The sequence below is a fragment of the Pongo abelii genome, chromosome 15 (genome assembly GCF_028885655.2).
Source record: "Pongo abelii isolate AG06213 chromosome 15, NHGRI_mPonAbe1-v2.0_pri, whole genome shotgun sequence".
Classification (NCBI taxonomy): Eukaryota; Metazoa; Chordata; class Mammalia; order Primates; family Hominidae; genus Pongo; species Pongo abelii.
This window is the reverse complement of record NC_072000.2, coordinates 106,423,921-106,447,269: the sequence shown is the minus strand read 5'-3', so window position 1 is coordinate 106,447,269 and position 23,349 is coordinate 106,423,921. Positions and strand designations below refer to the sequence as shown.

At 47.3% G+C, this 23,349-nt stretch overlaps 1 protein-coding gene across 1 annotated transcript in view; it reads right to left on the bottom strand.

Moving 5' to 3' along the window:
• The window catches only part of DYNC1H1 (dynein cytoplasmic 1 heavy chain 1), an 88,801-nt gene that overhangs the window by 27,491 nt on the left and 37,961 nt on the right, over window positions 1-23,349 (bottom strand). The window contains exons 17-43 of the mRNA XM_024231796.3: window positions 23,060-23,215; window positions 22,805-22,918; window positions 22,138-22,248; window positions 21,848-22,057; window positions 21,521-21,667; window positions 20,506-20,672; window positions 20,244-20,417; window positions 18,539-18,704; window positions 18,272-18,460; window positions 17,986-18,180; window positions 17,054-17,336; window positions 16,121-16,221; window positions 14,886-15,045; window positions 13,150-13,393; window positions 12,779-12,962; window positions 12,286-12,498; window positions 11,123-11,361; window positions 10,766-10,922; window positions 7,916-8,143; window positions 7,164-7,394; window positions 6,760-6,900; window positions 6,250-6,483; window positions 5,954-6,160; window positions 5,744-5,865; window positions 4,634-4,799; window positions 3,193-3,356; window positions 408-537 (exon numbers count right to left, since the gene is read on the bottom strand). Coding sequence (XP_024087564.3) covers window positions 408-537; window positions 3,193-3,356; window positions 4,634-4,799; window positions 5,744-5,865; window positions 5,954-6,160; window positions 6,250-6,483; window positions 6,760-6,900; window positions 7,164-7,394; window positions 7,916-8,143; window positions 10,766-10,922; window positions 11,123-11,361; window positions 12,286-12,498; window positions 12,779-12,962; window positions 13,150-13,393; window positions 14,886-15,045; window positions 16,121-16,221; window positions 17,054-17,336; window positions 17,986-18,180; window positions 18,272-18,460; window positions 18,539-18,704; window positions 20,244-20,417; window positions 20,506-20,672; window positions 21,521-21,667; window positions 21,848-22,057; window positions 22,138-22,248; window positions 22,805-22,918; window positions 23,060-23,215 — 4,833 coding nt within the window. The remainder of the gene's footprint in view (window positions 1-407; window positions 538-3,192; window positions 3,357-4,633; window positions 4,800-5,743; window positions 5,866-5,953; window positions 6,161-6,249; window positions 6,484-6,759; window positions 6,901-7,163; window positions 7,395-7,915; window positions 8,144-10,765; window positions 10,923-11,122; window positions 11,362-12,285; window positions 12,499-12,778; window positions 12,963-13,149; window positions 13,394-14,885; window positions 15,046-16,120; window positions 16,222-17,053; window positions 17,337-17,985; window positions 18,181-18,271; window positions 18,461-18,538; window positions 18,705-20,243; window positions 20,418-20,505; window positions 20,673-21,520; window positions 21,668-21,847; window positions 22,058-22,137; window positions 22,249-22,804; window positions 22,919-23,059; window positions 23,216-23,349) is intronic.

The following is a 23,349-nucleotide window of genomic DNA, read 5'->3' as shown; positions in this document are numbered from 1 at the left end:
GAGCCACTGCGCCCGGCCGATATTTTGTTTTTTAAAGTATTTTTTGAAACAGGGTTTTGCTCTTTTACCCAGGCCGCAGTTATGGTGGCGTGACCACAGCTCACTGTGACTTCCTGGGCTCAAGCCTCCCAAGTTGCTGGGACCATAGGCGTGAGTTACCTTGCCTGGCTAAATTTTCAAATTTTTTTGTACAGGTGGGGTCTTACTATGTTGCCCAGGCTGGTCTCAAACTCCTGGGATCAAGTGATCCTCCTGCCTCAGCCTCCCAAAGTGCTGGGATTACAAGTGTGAGACACCATACCCGGCCTAAAGATATTTTTGAGTAGAAGATAATTCGTTGGAATTCGTTAGAGTTAGAAAGGGATGGCAGAAAAAGAAGTATGTCTGAAATGATGTGAGTTTGCTACCTTTGACAGCCAGTTGCTGTACAAGATGGGTCGACTCATTGCCTTCTCTCTGTCGATGTTAGGGAAGTGCTTCAGAGCAACCGTGTCGATGTTCTCATCAGTCCAACGCCTCTCCTCATCCTCTACGAGTCTGTGGGGAGAGCAGCATGTGCATTTGGGTAACTAGATGGCATGGTGAAGAAGCACCATGTTTGTGGGTGCTGTGGGCTCTTCCAAAGGATGCAGTCAGTCTTTATCACACATCTTCCTTTACTATGCATGGACGAACCTAAAAGCTGAACTCATGACAGCTTAGGCAGCCTGAAATTTTATATATATATTTATTTATTTACTTACTTACAGAGTCTCACTTTTTTTTTTTTTGAGACGGAGTCTCTCTCTGTCGCCAAGGCTGGAGTGCAGTGGCGCTATCTTGGCTCACTGCAAGCTCCGCCTCCCGGGTTCACACCATTCTCCTGCCTCAGCCTCCCGAGTAGCTGGGACTACAGGCGCCCGCCACCACGCCTGGCTAATTTTTTGTATTTTTAGTAGAGACAGGGTTTCACCGTGTTAGCCAGGATGGTCTCCACCTCCTGACCTCGTGATCCACCTGCCTCGGCCTCCCAAAGTGCTGGGATTACAGGCGTGAGCCCCCTCGACCGGCCCAGAGTCTCATTCTTACTTACTTACTTAATTACAGCCTGGCAACAGGCTGAAGTGCAGTGGCGCGATCTTACTTACTTACAGAGTCTCACTCTGTTGCCCAGGCTGAAGTGCAGTGGCACGATCTTGGCTCACTGCAACCTCTGCTTCCCAGGTTCAAGCGATTCTCCTGCCTCAGCCTCCTGAGTAGCTGGGATTACAGGCATGTGCTACCATGCCCAGCTAATTTTTGTATTTTTAGTAGAGATGGGGTTTTGCTATGCTGGTCTCGAGCTGTAATCCCAGCACTCTGGGAGGGCAGAGGCAGGCAGATCACTTTAAGTCAGGAGTTCAAGACTAGCCTGGCCAATGTGGTGAAACCCTGTCTCTACTAAAAATATAAAAATCAGCCAGGCATGGTGGCACATGTCTGTAATCCCAGCTACTCTGGGGGCTGGGGCACAAGAATTGCTTTGAACCCAGGAGACGGAGGTTGCAGTGAGCTGAGATCATGCCACTGCACTCTAGCCTGGGTGACAAAGCGAGACTCTGTCTCAAAAAAAAAAAAAAAAAGAAAGAAATGGGAACTGTGATGCATGTAGTTTTAGAGGTGTTAAGACTTACTACAAGGCAAGCAGGCGAGACTGTGACTGTGCTGCTGTGTGAGGACCTTTTGAGAAGCTGACTGTAAGATCGCCTATGCAGGCTACCAGGTGAGGGTCTAGTGAAGGCAGGCATATACTTATTGAAGCCAATCTGAATTTGTAAGCACAACTGCTGTTGTTACATTTGAATTTAAACAAAATTCTCTGTGGTATTAGAAATCTGTGAAAACTATATTGTGGGAGACAGGGTCTTGCTCTGTCACTCAGGCTGGAATGTAGTGGCATGATCATGGCTCACTGTAGCTGCAGCCTCCCAGGCTCTATCAATCTTCCTGTCTCAGCCTCCCAAGTAGCTGGGACTACAGGTACACGCCACCACACCTGGCTAATTTTTTATTTTTTGTAGAGATGGGGGTTCTCACTATGTTGGTCAGGCTGGCCTTGAACTCCTGGGCTCAATGATCCTCCTGCCTCGACCTCCCAAAGTGCTGGGATTATAGATGTGAACCACTATGCCCAGCCAATTATTTTTTAATTGAAAAGGGGAGAGTGAAGGTAGCTGACACAGCAACAATAACGAAAGACTGTTTAAAAAGCAGCAGAACTCCAATAAGAAATAAAAACAGGGCTGCCACGGCCAACACGCTCTGCACTCTGCCTCGCCTGCTCATCTCTTACAGTGGCTCTCGGTAATGTACCCGGTGTTGCCCAAGAACGCCAAGGACTCGGGTTGGAAAGCCAGTAATTACAACTAGGCAGTATTCTGAGACTCCTTATACAGTAATGACAGGAAAAACTGCAGGATGACACCTGGTCCAGAGGCACAGCTGCCAAACACTTAAGCATTTCTTAGTCTGGAGGGAACCATCTGCCAAGTCATCTTACTGCAATTCAAACCACCAAACCTTCCACAGTTGATGCCAATCAGTCATCCGTTAGCAATTTTTTCCCTTAAGTATTGGTCACTTAACTAGAAAAACTCAAAACTTACCAGACAAGAATTGATCCAAGTGGGCAACAGGTAAAAGAGAAAACCAGTGCCCCAGAGCTGCAGCTGCAAAGCCTTTGATGAGAACACAGACTGAGAATCAGGAAGAGGGGTGGTGGTCACGGAGCATGCACACTGGGCAGTTGTTGGGAGACCTTTTAACTCAGCAGTGAACCCGTGCTCTGGTAAGGTTATCACAGGCAGCTGCTACTTTATATGGTCCCACCTGACAGTTCAAAAGGTTTATTTAAGTGCCCCGTTTTTTGACTTCTACGGTGTATCTTTAAAAAAAAGTACCCTGTTTACGGCCACAAGGTTTATGAAAGTGCCTTGTGTAAGCAGACAGTGGTGGGCCAGCCGGTGCATTCAGTGCACTGTGACTTTGTTACCCTGGGGCAACTGTGACCAGTGTCCAGACGGGAGGCTGCCCTGGCTGACTCTGCTCCTTCCACCACTGGCACCATCTGGCTCTCACTTAGGCAGGCCACCCCTGCAAAGACCCCAACTCCGACAGCTGTAAGAACTCAGAGCAGGGGACAATGGGACCAACTGGATCCTCGGCTTCCCTTACCTATCTTGGAAGAGACGCAGAGCTTCATGTGCCCAAATCCGAATGAGGCCTTCAACGGGCAGGGTCTCCAGAGGTCTCAGTGCTTCAAAGATGCCTCTCACCCACCTAGTCATTTCACGGGGTGAATAGATATAGTGAGGTTGTGTATCCTGGGTGAATCTCTCCTATGGGAATGAGAAAAATGGAAGTTACATGTAAATATCTTAAGACACAGAGAAGTGGTCAAAGGGTAAAATGCGGCAAACATGTTTACATTAAAGAACCTAGACCCTGAAATATTTAAGAAGATAGCTGGACATGGTGGTGGGTGCCTGTAGTCCCAGCTACTAGGGAGGCTGAGGCAGAAGAATCTCTTGAACCCAGGAGGCGGAGGTTGCAGTGAGCCGAGACTGTGCCACTGCACTCCAGCCTTGGCGACAGAGCGAGACTCCGTCTCCAAATGAGTAAACAATGTTGGAACAATTGGATAACTGTCCAGAACAAAGTTAGATTCAAGCTGCTCACTTTATGCTGAAATACATTATATTTAACGATTTAAATATTTAAACAATGAAACTACAAAAAATCCTTCTGGAAATACTTAAAATTAAAGGCAAATTAAATGCTGGGAAAAAGCATCTGCCACCTCTGACAAACAAGCCGTTCCAAAGCATGAAGAGTGAGGGAGACACAGCAGGGCAGTCAGCGGCTCCCACTCATCCCCCGCAGCCAGCGGCTCCATGGGAGGCTCAACAGAGAAATGCAAATAGCAACGAGAGTCATTTCTCACCAAATGGACAAAGACATTTTTGTTAATGACTATTTTTTAAATGTTGCAGAATATAGGGAAGCGGGTACTGCTGGTGGGAGCGTAGCTGGTCCAACTATCTTGAGAGCAATTTGGCAGATATGCAGCCTTTATATACATTTAGACACTGCATAGCTCTATTTTCATCATATACACATACATACACACATATAGGATAATGATTAAGCACGGAAATGTCAGCAGTCTTAGTACCTGCATAGAAAAGTGACTTTGATGACAGACCTTGGAGAAAGTCTCTTGGCTCAATAACATCTCTGAATAAAGTCCAATCTTTATTTCAATAGAGTTCTCATTTATTTTTGAGATAGAGTCTCACTCTGTCACTCAGGCTGGTGCAGTGGCACAATCACGGCTCACCGTAAGCTCTGCCTCCAGGTTCAAGCAACTCTCCCACCTCAGCCTCCTGGGAAGCTGACACTACAAGCATGCACCACCACGCCCACCTATTTTTTGTAGAGACAGGGTTTTGCCATGTTGTCCAGACTGGTCTCAAACTCCTGGGCTCAAAGGATCCACCCACCTCGGCCTCCCAAAATGCTGGGATTACAGGTGTGAGCCACCACACCTGGCCAATAGAGTGCCTTAATTATGAGAGGAAAACAATTTCTGGAAAAGCAAAGAAACTCTGCGTACCTGAGACATGGTGTAGAACTCCACCATGGCAGCAGTGAGCGGCTCTGCATACGTCCGCAGGGATGGAATAAGCCTCAGCATGGCGCGGTTGAAGGTGCCGTAGATCTGTGTGAGGGAGGCGGGGCCCGGGTAATCCACATACACCACAGGCACGTGACGCAGGAACCTGTGCACAGACAGCCCAGCTCAGCGCCCCTCCCTAACAGCGCCTCCAAGGAAGGGGCACTGTGCCAGTGGACTCGCCCTGTCCAGGGCCCTGTCTGGAGGTCGCTTCCTAACCCAGCTATGCAGACTTGACATCAGTGTTAGGTGAGATCACACACACACTGCTCAGGCTTGGGGTCTGACACACAACGGTTGATGGAAAACACTTAAAAAAGAAACCAGCAAAGATGAAAAAATAACCAAGGCTTATTTCAGCCTCATCTTGGCTCTACAGATGAGTCTGGAGCAGTTCATCACTACCAAGAGAGCAATGCTTTTATTTCATTTTATTTATTTATTTATTTTTTTGAGACGGAGTCTCGCTCTGTCGCCCAGGCTGGAGTGCAGTGGCGCGATCTCGGCTTACTGCAAGCTCCGCCTCCCAGGTTCAAGAGATTCTTCTGCCTCAGCCTCCCTAGTAGCTGGGACTACAGGCGCCCGCCACCATACATGGCTAATTTTTTGTATTTTTAGTAGAGATGGGGTTTCACTGTGTTAGCCAGGATGGTCTCAATCTCCTGACCTCGTGATCTGCCCGTCTCGGCCTCCCAAAGTGGTGGGATTACAGGCGTGAGCCACCACGCCCAGCCTTAATTTTTTGTATTTTCAGTAGAGATGGGGTTTCACTGTGTTAGCCAGGATGCTCTTGATCTCCTAACCTCGTGATCCACCCGCCTCGGCCTCTCAAAGTGTTGGGATTATAGGCGTGAGCCACCACGCCCGGCCAGTGCTTTTATTTTTAACATGTTTTCCTGGCATTACAGCACAGAGAAATAACCCAAGAGGAACTCACGATAAGCAGTATTGTTGTCTTTATTATCAAAATCAGGTTTTTGTGGCGTTGTGTTTACAGCAATCCTGGAGCTGTGTGTGTGTGAAGCAGAGCAGTCTACCAAGCTGTTTTACCTGTGTGAGAGGGGCTTTCTTCCAGGGTCCGTGGGGGGATTACAAGCCCCAACAAACTGGATTCTCTCCAGCTTCACCCACGTTTGATCTGAGGTACGGTAAAAGCCTCCATGCTCCACCATCTGAAGGAAGGGACAGGTACCACATTAGGGGCAAAATGTGAACAAGAAACACTGTGGGGCAGGAAGGGCCTTGTGTATAGAAACAAACCTGTCTGATGAAGGATATGACCCTCTGGGTCCCATATTTATCCATATCTGGCAAATTGATTTCATCACAGAACAACACCAGCCACTTTCCAAGTTGAACAGGAGCCAAAACAACTCCGTTAGGCGTGCGCCTGTACTCGCAGTAGTGATCGAAAGTCTTCAGAAGCAGCTCTGGAGTAGTAGCACTGGAGAAATTGAGACCCACCACCTTTGGAGGGAAGACACAAAACCGCACTGTTAAGACCAACCCCACGCTCAACACCAAAAGGTCTGCTGTCCACCTCCTGGTCTCTTTACCTCCATGTCAGGCAAGGCCCGGAGGGCGCTGAAGAGTGTCATGGTCTTGCCAGACCCAGGAGGGCCACACAAGACCAGGGGTTTGTGCTCGGCCAGCCAAGTGTACAAGAGGGCTTCGTGGCGGACTGTGTCCAGTGTCGGCACGACGACATCAGGGGCTGCCACCTTGTGCGTCTCCACTTCAATCTGAGGCACCTTGGCCTGCCATGGAGACCACTCTCCGCTGATGGACACCTACACACAGAGATGGAAGTGTGAGTCCGGCTGCAACCAAGGTGCCTCCTCACGAGGTTTGTTTACCTGAACACAAACTTGAACTTTCAGAACAAGGAAGAAATCGGTCAGGTTAATCTGAATTCTTTGCTAACACATGGAACTAAAAGGATAAAGTCCTTCTATGAAATGGAATAAAATGAAAAGATGAAGTCAAGGTCCATAGTCAGCTTGTTCCAGGATGAGTTAAATCAACAAGGCGAGAATCAGAAACACGGATGGTAACTGCATGCTCACCTCATAATCGATAATGGGTATGTTGGGCGCAGTGGGCAGAGGCACGGTCGTGATTCTTCTGATGTATTCACCCAGCTCTGCTCTCATTTTTAGCCGGCTGTCTCCAGACAGGGACCAGAGTATGGCATAAACCAGATATCGCTATTAAAAAAGGAATTAAACTTTGATTTTTATAAAATTTCAACAACAAAAGAAAGACACTTACAGCAAAGTTAACCTAATGACAGTGGTTCCCGGTCTTCTTGCATCACAGACACCCACTGCACCTTTCCTAGTCCCTCAATGAAGGCTCTGCCCTCGCCTAGGAGACAGCGCACATCCACACAGGTGCGGCATTTCAGAGGTCCTCAGACCTGTGGTCTGGCACAGTGGTGAGCTCTGTGAAGCCCCTGATGCCCCCTGACCTGAATGTAGCGCTCCAGCTGCTCGATCTGCATGGGGAAGTCGGGGTGGTTGGCGTTATACTGCGCCACGTTGCGGCAGGCCTGGTGCAGCATGGAGAAGAGCGAGCCCAGGCAGCGCAGGCGTGTTAGGTCCATGATGTGCTCCAGCTGGAAGGCGTGCTCTAGCGCCTTGGTGACCAGGCCGTTCGATGTGAAGTACGGTTGCATGATTGTAGCTGCATCTCTTTGGATCTAGAAAGTGGAATGAGTGATACTTAACTATCTTTCAAAAGGCAGGCGAGTCTCATCGATTCTAACCTGGTCCCAGGAGAAGATCATACGACCTTGGAAAATAATTTTGGATGAAGCTTCAATGACCAATCCTCATTCCTTCACCCTGGTGGTTCTCAAAAACCCTGCTTCCCAGGAACTTTGGTTTTCCCACTGAACATGGAAAAGGGCAGTCTTTCATCAATTTGTAGAGAAAAGTAAGATTATGGAAAGAATTCTTTAAATTTTCCCATACATGACTTTTAACATTTGTAGCTGCTACAGCTGGGCTTCCTTGTTTAAGCTGGCAGAAGACAACATTGATTACACAAAACTTGGCTGGGTACAGTGACTCATGCCTGTAATCCCAGCACTTTGAGAGGCCAAGGCAGGTGGATTGCTTGAGCCCAGGAGTTCAAGACCAGCCTGGGAAACACAGCGAGACCACATCTGAACATCCTAGCACCCTCAGGTCATGATATGTGGGTCCCACGTGGGCGTACCTGCAGCATGGGGGAAGCGGCCTCCTCCCCCTCATCCTCTTTGCCCTTACGCCGCCGCTGTGCCTCATCCTCCCCTTCATCCAGCGGGATGCTGCGCAGCCTGGCCAGGAAGTTGTTGAAAATCATGTCGGTGCTCAGCACATCCTCACTGAACCAGACCATGCCGCAGCGTGACACTGTAGCCAAGGTCGCGTATTTCAAGTCCTGTACCTCAAACATTATTCTCACCTTGAAAGAAAACATTAAGCAGATTTAATGACATAGATTTGGAAGAAACCTGGACATTAAGATTCTTTTACCTATATATACACTGAAAGGGTGACTTAAAACTTAATTTTCCTATACAGAAAGTAGCCGGCCATGGTGGCGTGTGCCTGTAATTGCAGCTACTTGGGAGGCTGAGGGAGAAGAATCACTTGAGCCTGGGAGGTGGAGGTTGCAGTGAGCCGAGATCATGCCACTGCACTCCAGCCTGGGTGACAGTGAAAACCTGTCTCAAAAAAAATTTTTTCTGCACTTATTTAAAAAAAACAAAAAGCACCTACAGCTCACATCACTACAGTATTCACCATTCTCTCTACAGGAATCTGGGCAGGACAAGTGTGTGTGGCAGTGAGAAGGGCAGGGCAAACCACCTTAAGGTTTCCCACTGTTCTTGAGGGCACAGAAGCAACAGCCCCTCCAAGTGTGATGTCAGCAGTGACTGTGTCCTGGGTGCGCACTGGGTGTGGATCCCTCCAGTCTCACATAACCTGACCAGGCAGGCACGCTGTCGTCTCCGGTGTTTTTCTTTTTTTTTTTTTGAGATGGAGTTTTGCTCCTGTTGCCCAGGCTCGAATGCAATGGCGTGATCTCAGCTCACTGCAATGCCTCCCGGGTTCAAGCGAGTCTCCTGTCTCAGCCTCCTGATTACAGGCATGCGCCACCACGCCCAGCTAATTTTTTGTCATTTTAGTAGAGACGGGGTTTCATCATGTTGGTCAGGTTGGTCTTGAACTCCTAACCACAGATGATCCACCTGCCTTGGCCTCCCAAAGTACTGGGATGACAGGCACGAACCACCGTGCCCGGCCTCATCTCCAGTTTAAAGATGGTGCAGGTGACTTGCTGGGGTCCCACTGCTAGTAAGTGGTTGAGATTCAAAGCAGGTGGTCGGACTCCAGAGCCTTAACTTCGGAGCTGTAATTGCCTCACAAGGAGATTAATCTCCTCTGACAAGAGTTAGACTCTACTGGATCAGCTGTCAGAGCAGAACTTGAGTTGCTGGAGTAAGTGCACACTTTCAGACAGTACTAAGAATCCATGGCTGGCTCCTGAAACTGAGATAAATACCAATCCTAAGCCTTGTTGTTAAAGGCTCATAAGCTGATCAGGCCAGAAACCTCACATCATCCTTGATTCCTTTCCCTCACACCCACATCTAGTCCATCAGCAAATCCCATGCATGCTTTAAACTCCAGCCACAGTCAGTCACCTCTCAGCACCTTCGCTGCTGCCAGCTCGCCCCCTGTCCCTGGTGCCTGGAGGTCTGAGGCAGCCTCCAACTGGCCTCCTGGCTTTCACCCTGCCCTCTTCGTTCTCCAAATGGCAGCCAGACGGATCTTCGTGGACATACATCAGGGAACATCGCTCCTGTCCAGGCTGCTCCATGGATCCCAGCTTGCCCAGTGTACAAACTCACACCCCCCACAATGACCTCCAAGGACCCTGACCTGCCTTGTTTCCTCTCCGGTCTCAGCCCTGACTTGTCCTCCCCAGTCCTCTCCGCTTCAGCCGACTGCCCCTTGCTGTCCTCACGTACACCGGCCCCCTGTCCCAGACCTGCTACTCCTGTGTGTTCCTTTGCTGAGAATACTTGGGAGACTTGGGACCTACTCCCTCACTCCCCTAAGTGTCTGCTCAAACCACGTTCTCAGGGAAGGCTTCACATTTTAACCTCCAACCCCCACCAACACCTGACAGCTCGCTTTCCATTTCTTTTTTTCTTTGCACCAATCACTATTCATTTTGTTTGTCCAATTGCATCACACGTGAGCAAGGGCTTTTGTCTTCCTGCTTTTGTTTTTTTTTTTGAGACGGAGTCTCGCTCTGTCGCCCAGGCTGGAGTGCAGTGGCGCGATCTCGGCTCATTGCAACCTCCGCCTCCCATGTTCAAGCGATTCTCCTGCCTCAGCCTTTTGAGTAGCTGGGACTACAGGCACCCACCACCATGCCCCGCTAATTTTTTATATTTTTAGTAGAGACGGGGTTTCATCATGTTAGCCAGAATGGTCTCGATCTCCTGACTTCGTAATCCGCCCGCCTCGGCCTCCCAAAGTGCTGGGATTACAGGCATGAGCCACCGCGCCCGGCCTGTCTTCTTGCTTTCTTACTGCTGTATTTTCAGCATCTAGAACAGGGTGTGACTCAGTGCAAATCCACACCGGGCCTGACTGTGTTTACTGATCAGTAGGTGTTGTCAGGCACCTGCATCATGCACTCATTTTCCAAGGGACAGCCTAGAAAGCCCCATTCCAAATTTCTCATTTTCCCAACTCTCTAGATGTATAACAGCTTTAGAAACCTTAACGACAACCCCACCATACAGGGTTAACTCATAATCATAGAGTGTGCTTATTACTCAATAAATGATAGAAAGCCATTAATAAAACCTATTAAAATGTTTCTCACTAGCCATGGAAATGGAAAAAAAATCTAGCAGTTGAGATGCTACCTTTGAAAATTACTTAGACAATGATCACTACTCCATGGAATGTGGGTCCATGACTCCAGAGCTGCACTTAGCTAGCACATGAAGTTTAGTTGGTCAAAAGGAATTACTCAGTTGATGACATACAAAAGGCTACTTACATTGGGTGGAAGACTGAGGCGCTCTCCATTGGGCAGAGTTAGGAGCTTATTGTCATCCAGCACTGAGTTCAAGTTCTCAACCCACTCTGGATCCACATCGCCATCAAAGACGATCCACTGGCGCTTCTGCAGCTCGCCTCTCACGCTGTCGATGATCCTGGTTGGGAAGGATTTTAAAATAGCTGCTGACTAAATCAAGATTTTAACATTAAGCATGTTTACAAATGATGGTTTCTGAAGTGACCTTTAATCTGCTCAGACTTCAGTTGAAAAATAATGTATACTCTGCTCTTGTGAGAGCAAAGTAATTAGGGCCCATATCCAGGAGAACACAAACACAGATCAAAGAAGACGTACTTTCTCAGCACGTGTGTGAAGAGCCCATCTGTCCATTCCCTGGTGTTGGGGTCCAGGGTTCCGTAGAGGTGGTCTTTGCTGATGGCCTTGGGGTCGATGATATGGGCCACACCTTCTACACCCTCAAGTCTCTCCAATGCCTTCAGCAGGACACGCCAGGCCATGCTCTTCCCACTTCCCGAGGGCCCCACCATCATCAGGCCATGATTGATCTGGGTGATCTGATAGAGCTGGAGAACCTGCAGGGCCCAACAGACCAGCACAGTGACCATCCCAGAGGAGGAATGGGGACAGCTCCTCACTCAGCCACCTCTTGTGAAAATGAGCAAGAAACATTATGTGTGGATTTTTTTTTTTTTTTCTGAAACGGAGTCTCTCTCTGTAGCCCAGACTGGAGTGCAGTGGCACGATCTCAGCTCACGACAAGCTCCACCTCCCAGGTTCAAGTGATTCTCCTTCCTCACTCTCCCAAGTAGCTGGGATTACAAGTGCCTATCTATGGATTATTAAAGGCAAGTACTGAAACTCCCCAACTGGAGAGATGTTACACAGGTCACATCTAAGACAAACATTTCCAAACTGTGGCGAGTTCTTTACTAAGTCAGGAAGGCTGAAGCCAGTGGGACAGGAGACACCAATGAGCAGCCTCAACAAGCACACATCAGATCCCGCCAAGGACAACAAGAGACCGAATGGATGAGCTGTGTGTTCAATCCCGTACAGCATCTCTCAGGCCAAACACACACAGCTTGTATAAACAATAAACTTTTTCTTAAATGAATCACATAGAGGAAGGAAAGAAGCCAATACAGAATGTAAACTACGTATTGATCAGCGATTTAGGTTGTTCATCTCTGGCACTGGAAAGTCTTGTAAGCAGAATTTTTACCAGTATAAACAACTTTCCAATATAGTCATGCACTTAGCATTTTCAGAAATTGAACTGTATCATGTAAAATTTTCAGGTTAAGTATTGTTTCCTCTTCATTTAAACAACAACAACAAAAAATTCAATTAGGCCTTGGGAAAATCTTCATAAAGCATATTATGCACCTCCACAGCCTTTGTGGACAGTTTCATCAAAGGGCCCACGGTTGTCATTACCGGACACTAAAGCCAGCAGGGTCTGTGAGGGCAGTGGCCAGTGAAACAATCCAAGTTACCTTTTCAACCCACATTCCACCAACTTCTTCTCCATCTCCATATGTCAAATACATCTCCTGACACACTTTCTTCAGCTCTTCTCGAAGGGCAGTCATCTCACCCCTGTGATACTGGACTCCAGGGAACACGTCCGACAGGAGGCTGAAGAGCAGCGGGATGTCCTCTGCCACCAGCTTCGGCACCATTGTCTCACAGACGCTCTGTATCAGAATCTACGGGGAGAGGGCTGGGCTGTGAGCAGCGGAGCATGGCTCAAGTACCGCCCGCTGCATCCCCAGGAGGTGTGTGATCAGTAACTGTTGGTGAACAAAGGGTACGAGCACCACTCGCCCACATTCGTGCACTCGACTCACTGGGTCAACATTACAGTCTATTTCAGCCATCCCAAGACATGTGAACTGCAAGAAAAACTCACAAGTCATGGCTTAAATGTTAAAAAGGTAAATTTAAATAACGTATAAGGTTTGAGTGATCAAAACGTTTGTAACGAACCTCTTGTTCAGGGAGATTTTCAGCAATTTCTCCTTCATCAACTGCTTCCCCTCGTTCCTCTTTCTCCCTCTTTATCTTCTGGATTCTCTCTCTCTTCACATTGCCTGCACTCACCAGCACACTCTTCAAAGCCCGAAGACCAAAGTCATAATGGCTTTGGGAAGAGAGCTGCTCATCGCATAGTCTAGAAAAGAAAAAAAAAGGCTTTCTTTAATAACAGTATACTTTAAGCAATAATAGGGTCAAGTGTCAAGAAATCAGAGATGGATATTTTAAAGACGTACCATCATTACACATAAAAATTTTAAGGTTAAATGGACACATTTAACATATGCAAGAAACATGATTATGAAGAATTCTAGGCTACTTACTTAAAAAACGGGACGATTTTGTTGGCAAGCACTTCAGCAGTGCGGAAACCCTGTGAGTACAGCATGACCTGGGCGATTAACTGCCGGTCAGGCTTGGTCATGGCCAAGCTCCGGAACAGTTTCTTCAAGTTGTCAGGAAGGTTAGACCGGCCCGCGTAGCCAGGGTTCATGGTGATGAAGATGGCCATGTCTGGGCTCACCTTGACTTGTTTGTTCAGCAGCTCACAAGTAATGGGGGCAGAGGCTAAGAACGAGATGATAGTGTTAAGACTAGAGATGTTTAAAAAAAAAAAAAAAACAGCCCATTCTAAAATGTCTCTAAAACAACAGACAAAGCTCTCATTCTCCCAGAGAGCTGGAGTAGAGGCTTCCTGGGGGGGCTGCTCTCTGGCCTTTCTTCGGGGACCACCAGCCACGTTCTCCCAGCCCAGGTGGACCCATTCCCAGGTACCTCATGTGCACATGTGTCCCAGGTCAAGCCACCAGAGGCAGAGATCACTATTTTACTTGGGCAACACAACACTGAGTGTCATGGAGAACTCGAGATAGAGATGCAGTCCAACAAATGTGCAAAAATAAAAAGGAATAAATGCCGTGACACTGACTGGCTTAGATCATGGGAATTACCTGCTCTTAGCATCATCAAAATAAAAAAAACCCAAACCTCCAAGCACCTCTGAGCCACTTTGGAACAAAGTGTATTCTCGCCTTAAGAGAATACTGATCACAAAGGCAAGTGTTGCTTTCCTCCACACTCCTTCTGTTTTATTTAGGAGGTCTGGGGAATTCTCCATAAGGCAAGTTGTTATTATGCAATAAAAGGAAACATTAAAAGCTACACTGTGCACATAAGACAGAATTTCACACCTATCCAATACCCAAATGTTTGCCTCCTTCAGCATCCCACCCTCCCTGACCCCACATGCTGGGACTTTGTGTTGAACCGGGAAGGGAAGTGGTCCCTGGGGCCTCTCCGACAGCTGCTCCTATCGTGATAAAGGGCTTGTTTCCAAAGACAGATGGCAGAACACTGGCCAGACAGGTGGCTGGGGAGGCTGGCTCTCTGATGATGTGAGAATGAAGAGGGGGCACCAAGGGCCTACACCAGAGGACACGCTCATCCCGTGGCAAAGACCATGGAGGGAACACACAAGCTCTAAGGGAGCACGGGGGCAGCTGGCTGGCTGAGGAAGGACTGCTCAGGTTTTTGGTTGTCCTAGGACATAGAAACCTCTATGCTGCTGCCCTAGAATGAGGACTAAAAGCTGTAATGCAGTACAGTCCTGGGTTTCTTTTTTTGGGGGGGACAGTTTTGCTCTGTGGCCCAGGCTGGAGTGCAGTCGCATGATCTCAGTTCACTACCACCTCTGCCTCTTGGGTTCACGGGACTCTCCCTGCCTCAGCCTCCTGAGTAGCTGGGATTATAGGCGTGCACCACCATGTCAGGCTAATTTTTATATTTTCAGTAGAGATGGGTTTCACCATGTTGGCCAGACTGGTCTTGAACTCCTGACCTCCTCGGCCTCCCAAAGTGCTGGGATTACACATGTGAGCCACTACGCCTGGCCTGGGTTTCTTACCTTCCGTCTTTAACCACAGCTCACTATACTGCCTGTAACAGTGAGTTCCTGTGAGCTAAATTCTTGCTTATTTCTAATGCAAGAGGTAGAAAATTAGTTCACTAGGGAATTTCCCTCTACATTCTCTAAGTAATTTTTGAAGAAGAGGTGTCTTACTCTTGTCGTAGTTGGGGTTGGAATGTTCACGCAGTGCTTCCTGTATGCACTGCACCTGCTGTGACACAGCCGAGAGCATCCGCTCCTCCAGGCGGTTGAACTCGTCAAAGCAGCCCCAGGCACCCACCTGGCAAAGGCCCACAAAGATCCGGCCCATTGCCTGGAAAGGAGAGGAAGAAAGAAGCTAAAACCACCTGCTGTGCCCTCAATTGTCTCCCCTCTCCCTTGCCACAAATCAGTATGTTGATGCCCTAACCTTAGTGGGTTTGTCTTTAGCAAAAGAGCATGTAAGGCCATAACTAAGGTTAAATGAGGCCGTAACGGTTGGGGCCGCTGATCCACAGGACTGGTGCCCTTATAAGAAGAGGAGGAGGAACCAGAGCACTCTCCCTGCATGTATTCCGAGGAAAGGCCTTGTGGCGACAAAATAGCCATGTGCAAGCCAGGAAGAGGGTCCTCATTGGGAACTGAACCTCGCTGGCACCTTGATCTTGGACTCCCCAGCCTCCAGAACTGTGAGGAAATACATTTCTATTGTTAAGCCACACAGCCTGTGCTGCTTGGATATGGTGGCCTGAGCAGACTACCATACCACCTGCCTCAGTGCAGTGCTGGCTTCACAGGGCTCAAACCCTGACTCTGACGATCTGGTTGGCCTTGGGCAAGTCACATCTTTTTGAAACGCACATCTCCTCATCTGTGAAATGGGAATAATACTACCTACGCCCACGGCGGTTGTGAAGGATAAATCAGAGTCACACCTCAGGTGAGGGGCCCAGTGCCTACATACAGCAGTTACTTCATGAACAACAGCCATTATCAGGACAGATGTAAAGTATAACACCTTCTTTCCTTCTGTGCCAATAAAATCTCAATGACAAAGCTACTGTTTTTATTCTATCACTTTTTGTTGATTAAAGATAAACCTCTTCCATAATATGTGCTTATTCCAAGACACAGGCACTAAAAATGTCTTCAAAAAACTGACATGTTAGAAAAATATTACACTAAAGATCTAACTTTGAAAACATAAAACTAAAGTCAACTTCAAAGCATGTATGCTGGACACCTCAAACACTTTAAAATAACACCTATCCCTACTACAGGACTCAGGAGGCCATATAAACCACGATGAGCTGTAAGGCCAATGGCTTTGAGAGAGGTATGAGCTTGATATTCCCCAAATGATCCCTGCAGGGCATTACATTTTAGGTGGATCCCATAAAGTGTCTCACCTGGAAATCAAAGGTTTCATCACAGTTGAAAACTAAAACAAACCGTCCAAGCTGATGGCCAAGAGCTTTGACAGACTCTGTTTTCCCAGTTCCAGCAGGTCCTGTTTAAAGAAAAGCAACAGAGTGCTTGAGTCCATTACCTAACTGAAAACATATCTTTAGCTTTAAAAGAACTACAAAAAGCAACTCATTTAAAAAATCCAAGTAGTGGCCAGGTGCGATGGCTCATGCCTGTAATCCCAGCACTTTGGGAGGCCAAGGCGGGCAGATCACCTGAGGTCAGGAGTTCGAGACCAGCCTGGCTAACATGGTGAAACTCCATCTCTACTAAAAATACAAAAATTAGCCGGGCATGGTGGTGGGCGCCTGTAGTCCCAGCTACTTGGGAGACTGAGGCAGGAGATCACTTGAACCTGGGAGGCAGAGGTTGCAGTGAGCCAAGGTTGCACCACTGAACTCCAGCATGGGAGACAGAGCAAGACTCCGTCTCAAAAAAAAAATCAAAGTAGTAATAAATGCAAACAAATTTAAGATTTTAGAATGTACACACCACATAATTAAGAAGTATATTCAGGCCGGGCATGGTGACTCATGCTTGTAATCCCAGCACTTTGGGAGGCCGAGGTGAGGGGGTCACCAGGTCAGGAGTTCAAGACCAGCCTGGCCAACATGGTGAAACCCTGTCTCTACGAAAAATATAAAAATTAGCCTGGTGTGACAGCGTGTGCCTGTAATCCCAGCTACTCAGGAGGCTGAGGCAGGAGAATGGCTTGAACCCAGGAGGTGGAGCTTGCAGTGAGCCAAGATTGCGCCACTGTGCTCCAGCCTGGGCGACAGAGACTCCATTTCAAAAAGAATCATTCAAATCATTAGCTTTATCTTTAAACATTTTAATATATGATTCCACCTGTCCAGATCCGTGGAAGAACTTACCAAATGGAGAACCCCCCAGCCTGGCCTCCAAGGCTTGTGTCATTGTCAAATAGCAGCGGTCAGTGAGGGGGGTCTGGACCAGTTTGTCCTGAACACCCAGGTACTCAAAGCCATAGTTAAATTTGGCATTTGCCATTTGAATTGACAACTGCTGTAACACATCAGTTTGCTTAGGGTCAAAGTAAAATCGCATCTGGCTGAGCCATTCAAAAGATTTGGCGTTGTCAATCTTGCTTTTGATCAAGGACCTTGTAACATCTCTCTGGTGAACCAACTCTGTAATCTGAAGAAAGAGAGTCACTTTAAAAGTTCATCTACACTAAAGCAATACAGTGCATTCTCCGGGTTTGTGGACTGTTAAACTGAAATTGAGGTTCTAGGTCCAGTTACAATAGCTTTCAGTAAATATTCCAAAAGGCAAATTCACTTTCAGAGATGAGAGAAATGTTACTCATGGGATGGTATTACAAAGAACCCACAGCTGCAGCAAAAACAAAGAAACAGAAACACCTGGCTTTAAATATTTTAAAATTCTGCAACTATCCTAAAACATGATAGAAGACTAGTTTTCTGATGTCTGTCCTAAGAGTCTGCCACATGCCGCCATGGGGCTCGGAGCAAGCACTGCCCGCGCCGTGCAGCTTAGCACTGCTGTGGCCACCTCTCTGGGGAGATGACAGGAAAGAGCAAGAGATCCTGACCAAGGTTGATCCCTTCCTCTCTACCGTGATGTCGTGTAACCCCTGCATGCCCGAGATTACCTTTCAATAGGGACAGGGAGCCAAATGCCCACCCTCAGAGGATATCCATACACCATCCACTGTTCTCCTTGATACTACCTGAAACCTTTTTCAAGCATGATTTCCATTTAACTGTGTGGTTGAGGGTGTAAGAGTCTAACTGGTAAGGAAGCAGCCAGGTGCGAGACTAACCAAGTGTTCTAGCTTCCGCCTTCGGAGTGGGGGCTGCTCCATGAGGACAGAGTCTGCTAACACATTGAGGGTGACCTCCACATTGCTCAGCACGGAGTGCAAGGGCGCGGCATCTCCACCTCCACCCATGCTGCTCAGTGCGGTCTCCACGTTCTCAGACCAGGCTATCTGGGCTGACAAAACCACAAGCTGCGCCTGAAAGACACAGAAACAAGATCTCAAAGGATCATTTTAAAGATTGGTCCGTGTTTTCACCATGAGCCCACTCACTTCTACTATAGATTACCTGGTATTTATCAATCCAAGTGATGTAGGTATTTGGGTCAATTGAAGTTGCTTTACCAAAAATCTCAACTTCCGTAACAGACTCAGCGAGCAGTTTGGCCAGAGTGACTCTCATCTCCTTTTCTACCAATGTGAGCCACTCATTGATTTTGGGATGTTCAGTAATTGACACAGGAGTTTTAAACATAACCTGAAATAAATACAATTTTAAAAAATGAGGTATGCAAAAATGTGAGAGAAGTTTTAAAAGTTACAAACATAAATTTACCTCCTCTCCTTCCCGAGATGAAATACCCAAAACAACAGAGTTATCCTCGTTCAGGATGATGCTCGAAACTCCAGCAAACATCTTCTTGAAGTGTTTCTGTAATTTAGCGACATTCTTGCTGTTTCCAATGATTTCAAGCAAATCTTCATCACCCACAAAATAGAACCTAAAATTAAAATAACACTCAAGTTGAGAAAATATTATACACACATATAAGGTGAATCAAGGCAAAATTTCAAACTGCAAGAAGGGAAAGAAGATGTGGCTGGTGGTGGCAATCTCCAGCCCGAATTCAGACCACATCAAAATTTCTTCCAGCCCTTGGCAAAAGATACACACTTACCTAACAAGATCTTGAAGAGGAATTCAATGAATGCAAAGAATTCCATGTCATTTGCCTTAGTAAGTTACTTTATTTATTTATTTTTGAGACGGAGTCTTGCCCTGTCACCCAGGCTGGAGTGCAGTGGCACTATCTCAGCTCACTGCAAGCTCCGCCTCCCGGGTTCACGCTATTCTCCTGCCTCAGCCTCCCGAGTAGCTGGGACTACAGGCGCCCACCACCACGCCCGGCTAATTTTTTTTTGTATTTTTAGTAGAGACGGGGTTTCACCATGTTAGCCAGGATGGTCTCGATCTCCTGACCTCGTGATCCGCCCGCCTCTACCTCCCAAAGTGCTGGGATTACAGGCGTGAGCCACCGCGCCTGGCCAGTAAGTTACTTTATTAACTCTTTTTTATTTTTTGAGATGGAGTCTTGCTCTGTCACCCCAGCTGGAGTGCAGCGGCGCAATCTTGGCTTACTGCAACCTCCGCCTCCTGGATTCAAGCGATTCTCTCGCCACAGCCTCGTGAGTACCTGGGATTATAGGCAGCCACCATCATGCCTGGCTAATTTTTGTATTTTTGTAGAGACAGGGTTTCACCATGTTGTCCAGGCTGGTCCTAAACTGACCTCAGGTGATCCGCCCACCTTGGCCTCCCAAAGTGCTGGGATTACAGGCGTGAGCCACCACGCCCGGCCTATTAACTCATTTTTAAAAGAATCTGTCCAATTCAGCCTAAGCAAACTATTCAGAAAGGAAAAGATGCCACTTAGAAAACTGTCAGAGGCTGGGTGCAGTGGCTCATGCCTGTAATCCTAGCACTTAGGTGACTTAGGTGAGCGGATCACCTAAGGTCAGGAGCTCTAAACAAGTCTGACCAACATGGCGAAACCCCATCTCTACTAAAAATATAAAAATTAGCCGGGTGTGGTGGCAGGCACCTGTAATCCCAGCTACTCAGGAGGCTGAGGAAAGAGAATCACTTGAACCTGGGAGGAGGAGGTTGCAGGGAGCCGAGATTGCACTATGCGCTCCAGCCTGGGCGACAGAGTAAGACTCCATCTCAAAAAAAAAAAAAAAAAACTGCCAGAGATAAACACTTAAGAGATGCAATGCAAGCTGCCTTGGAGGGTAGATGATAGTTAAATTAAGGATTTAAGAAATCCAAGGTAGGACAATTTAAAAAATCCAAGGTAGGTACAATTAATAATCACTGCATGACAAGGAAGGGAATGGTAATCATTATATGTATCATTGGCTAACAAAGTCCTTGATGTCAAAACTAACAAACACAGGCCCAGAAGAGAAAGAAGATCACTGGAAAAATGCACAACTGAAATTCAACTTGACTCCAGGCCAAGTCAAAGCAAGGATCTTACCTGGGGAAAGATGACCGCTCTCTTTCCAGATATTCTCCCAGTGCTTTCTGGATCTTTCCTAGCAGGTCTGCCAATCTTTCCAGAGACCTCTGTACTCCCTGGATGTTCAGAACATCCATAACAAGGGGAGACTTGGACACTTTTTTCATTAGAGCCAAAAACTCAGTGCTGATGCTACAAATGAAATTAAAACACGCGTCAGTCTTTGTGTAGAGTAGTTACTAGCCGCTGGCAAATTTGGCTCTCTGGCTGGAGGCCATACCTCTGAAACCGCTGGGTTTCCACTGGCAGCAGGTGCTTGATATCTGCACTGCCTGTGAAGATACCTTCCAGGTAGACCCATCGCCTCTGCACATCAATCCACACATCAAAGAGAGCCATGATCCTGTTCAGCTTATCTTCCCAGCTGAGAGCATCCTCTTCAAAAACCTGGTGGACAGACAAGAGGGCAGAGGTAAACTGCTAACCCTTCTACTCACAGATATGCCAAAACTCACTGAAAAAGTGCAGATCAGGATCTCATGAAGTAATCTGATTCACATTTTAAAAAACAAGTAGACGGGTACGGTGACTCACGCCTGTAATACCAGCATTTTGGGAGGCCGAGGTGGGTGGATTACTTGAAGTCAGAAGTTTGAGACCAGCCTGGCAAACATGGTGAAACCCTGTCTCAACCAAAAATACAAAAATTAGCCAGGCATGGTGGCAAGTAGCTGTAATCCCAGCTACTTGGGAGGCTGAGGCAGGAGAATCACTTCAACCCGGAAGGCAGAGGTTGCAGTGAGCCGAGATTGTGCCATTGCACTCCAGCCTGGGTGACAGAGCGAGACTCCATCTCAAAAAAAGAAAAGAAAAAAAAAAAGCAAGCAAACAAACAAAAAAACAAGTATTGACTGGCTGTGGTGACTCACGCCTGTAATCCCGGCACTTTAGGAGGCCAATGCAGAAGGACTGCTTCAGCCCCGGAGTTCGAGACCAGCCTGGGCAATATAGTGAGATGTTGTCTCTACAAAAAATAAAAAGTTAGCCCAGCATGGTCGCATGTGCCTGTGGTCCCAGCTACCTGGAGGCTGAGGTGGGAGGATCACTTGAGCCCAGGAAGTCAAGGCTGCAGCAGTGAGCTGTGATCGTACCACTGCACTCCAGCGTGGGAGATAGAGTGAGACCCTGTCTCAAAAAATAAAAAACAGGTACCTAATAACTATCAGTGAAAAGGTATTACAGTGAAAGTGTGGGAGACCACTGGTGGGGAGGGAAAGCTTCCCCAGCAACAGCACCTTGTAATATGGAGAGAGCTTCATGGCCGAGACGCTGTTGATGTGCTCTTTGACCTTGTTGAAGAGGTCATCCCAGCCACGGATCAAGCGGCACTTGTTCTGATAATTAACCAAGTCTAGTTCATAAGTATTCCACACTTCTCTTATCTGAATTCAAACCAGAAAGATGCACGTTATCACTATGTGGGCATTCACTAGTTGCACAAGGGACCAAGCATTATGAGAACCAAAAGGACCACAGATGACAAGCCTCCAGTTTTACATAGCTCAGATCTATATAACAGCCCGAAACACAATGTAAAGCAGCCATTCAGTCCTATTACTTGCCTGCTTCAAAAATTCTTCCAAAGCCATCTCCCCTTGTGCCACAAGCAGTACATCCTTGACAATCGCTTCATTTTTCTGCAAGTCAACATCCCAGATTTGGCCAAGGGTTAGCTCAGAAACAACCCAATTAACATGAAGCCTTTTCATGAGCTGTTTCCAATGGCGGTCTTTAAGTGCTTCGGATTTCAGTTCAATCACCAGCATATTTATCTGTGGAGAAAGTAAGCAAAGTGATCTGTGCAGGTGCGTTTCTAATGGACACTCATCACCGTGTGATACTGGCTACCTACCTTCATATAACCTTTCAGAAGCCTCTGAACAAACTCATAGGACGCATACTGTCGCAAACGGGCAGGGAAGCTTTTCAGCTGGTTCAGGAGGGCATCCAAATTTTGTCGAAGCTGTCAAGAGAAACATAAGATGCTATTTAGCTTGCCAACATTTCTTTAAATGGTGAAATAGTTCTTTAAAAAATGGTTTCAGGCCAGGCGCGGTAGCTCATGCCTGTAATCCCAGCACTTTGGGAGGCCGGGGCGAGCAGATCACTTGAGGTCAGGAGTTCGAGACCAGCCTGACCAATATGGAGAAACCCCATCTCTACTAAAAATACAAAATTAGCCGGGCGTGGTGGCACATGCCTGTAATCCCAGCTACTAGAGAGGCTGAGGCAGGAGAATCGCTTGAACCCAGGAGGCGGAGGTTGCAGTGAGCCGAGATCGCGCCATTGCACTCCAGCCTGGGCAACAATAGCGAAACTCCGTCTCAAAAAAAAAAAAAAAAAAAGGTTTCAAAATAAGTTTTACAATATTTTGGACGAATAATGTAAATGACATGCAGGACATTAAATGACATCTTATGAACTCACAATACAAATACACAAACTTGGCTTGTCACATTCCTAAATAAGGTCGGTAACTGTTAAAATAGATGTACACAAACACCGATTTCATGATATACCTTTCGAGGCTGTACTGAAACCCAGGGTTGCTCCTTCATCTGATCGATTTGCTCCCAAACCTTAGAAAGTTCTGACCAAACGCCTTTGAGGTCCTGTAATTCTTCTAAGGCCACCTGCGATTGAGAGTAGTAAAGCAGTTGACTTTGGAAATAGAAATCACCCCAGAATCTGGCAGGGCCCTGAGGATGAACAAAGTCAATGGCAGAGTCCGGGTGGGGAGTGGGATTCTCTACCCCCTCCCCAGTGGTTCATACCTGCACGCGCTCTTCACTGCCACTGAGAAGCCCAGTATCTGTCAATTCCAGCGCCTCCTTGGCCTTTGCACACTTCTCTCTGTCGTCCTTCAGCCTACCAAACTTCCCCTCATATATGGTGAGAGCCTGAAGTGCCTCTTCTGGGCGAAGGTTGCCCTGAAAGCAGTCAGAGCACAGAGAATTGGAGCACAATGTCTCAGGAGAGATGAGCATTTAGGCTTTAAAATGGTGCACGGAGCCTACAGGGCTTCTGGACATTTCGCATTCTTTGCACACATCTTCATAAGGAA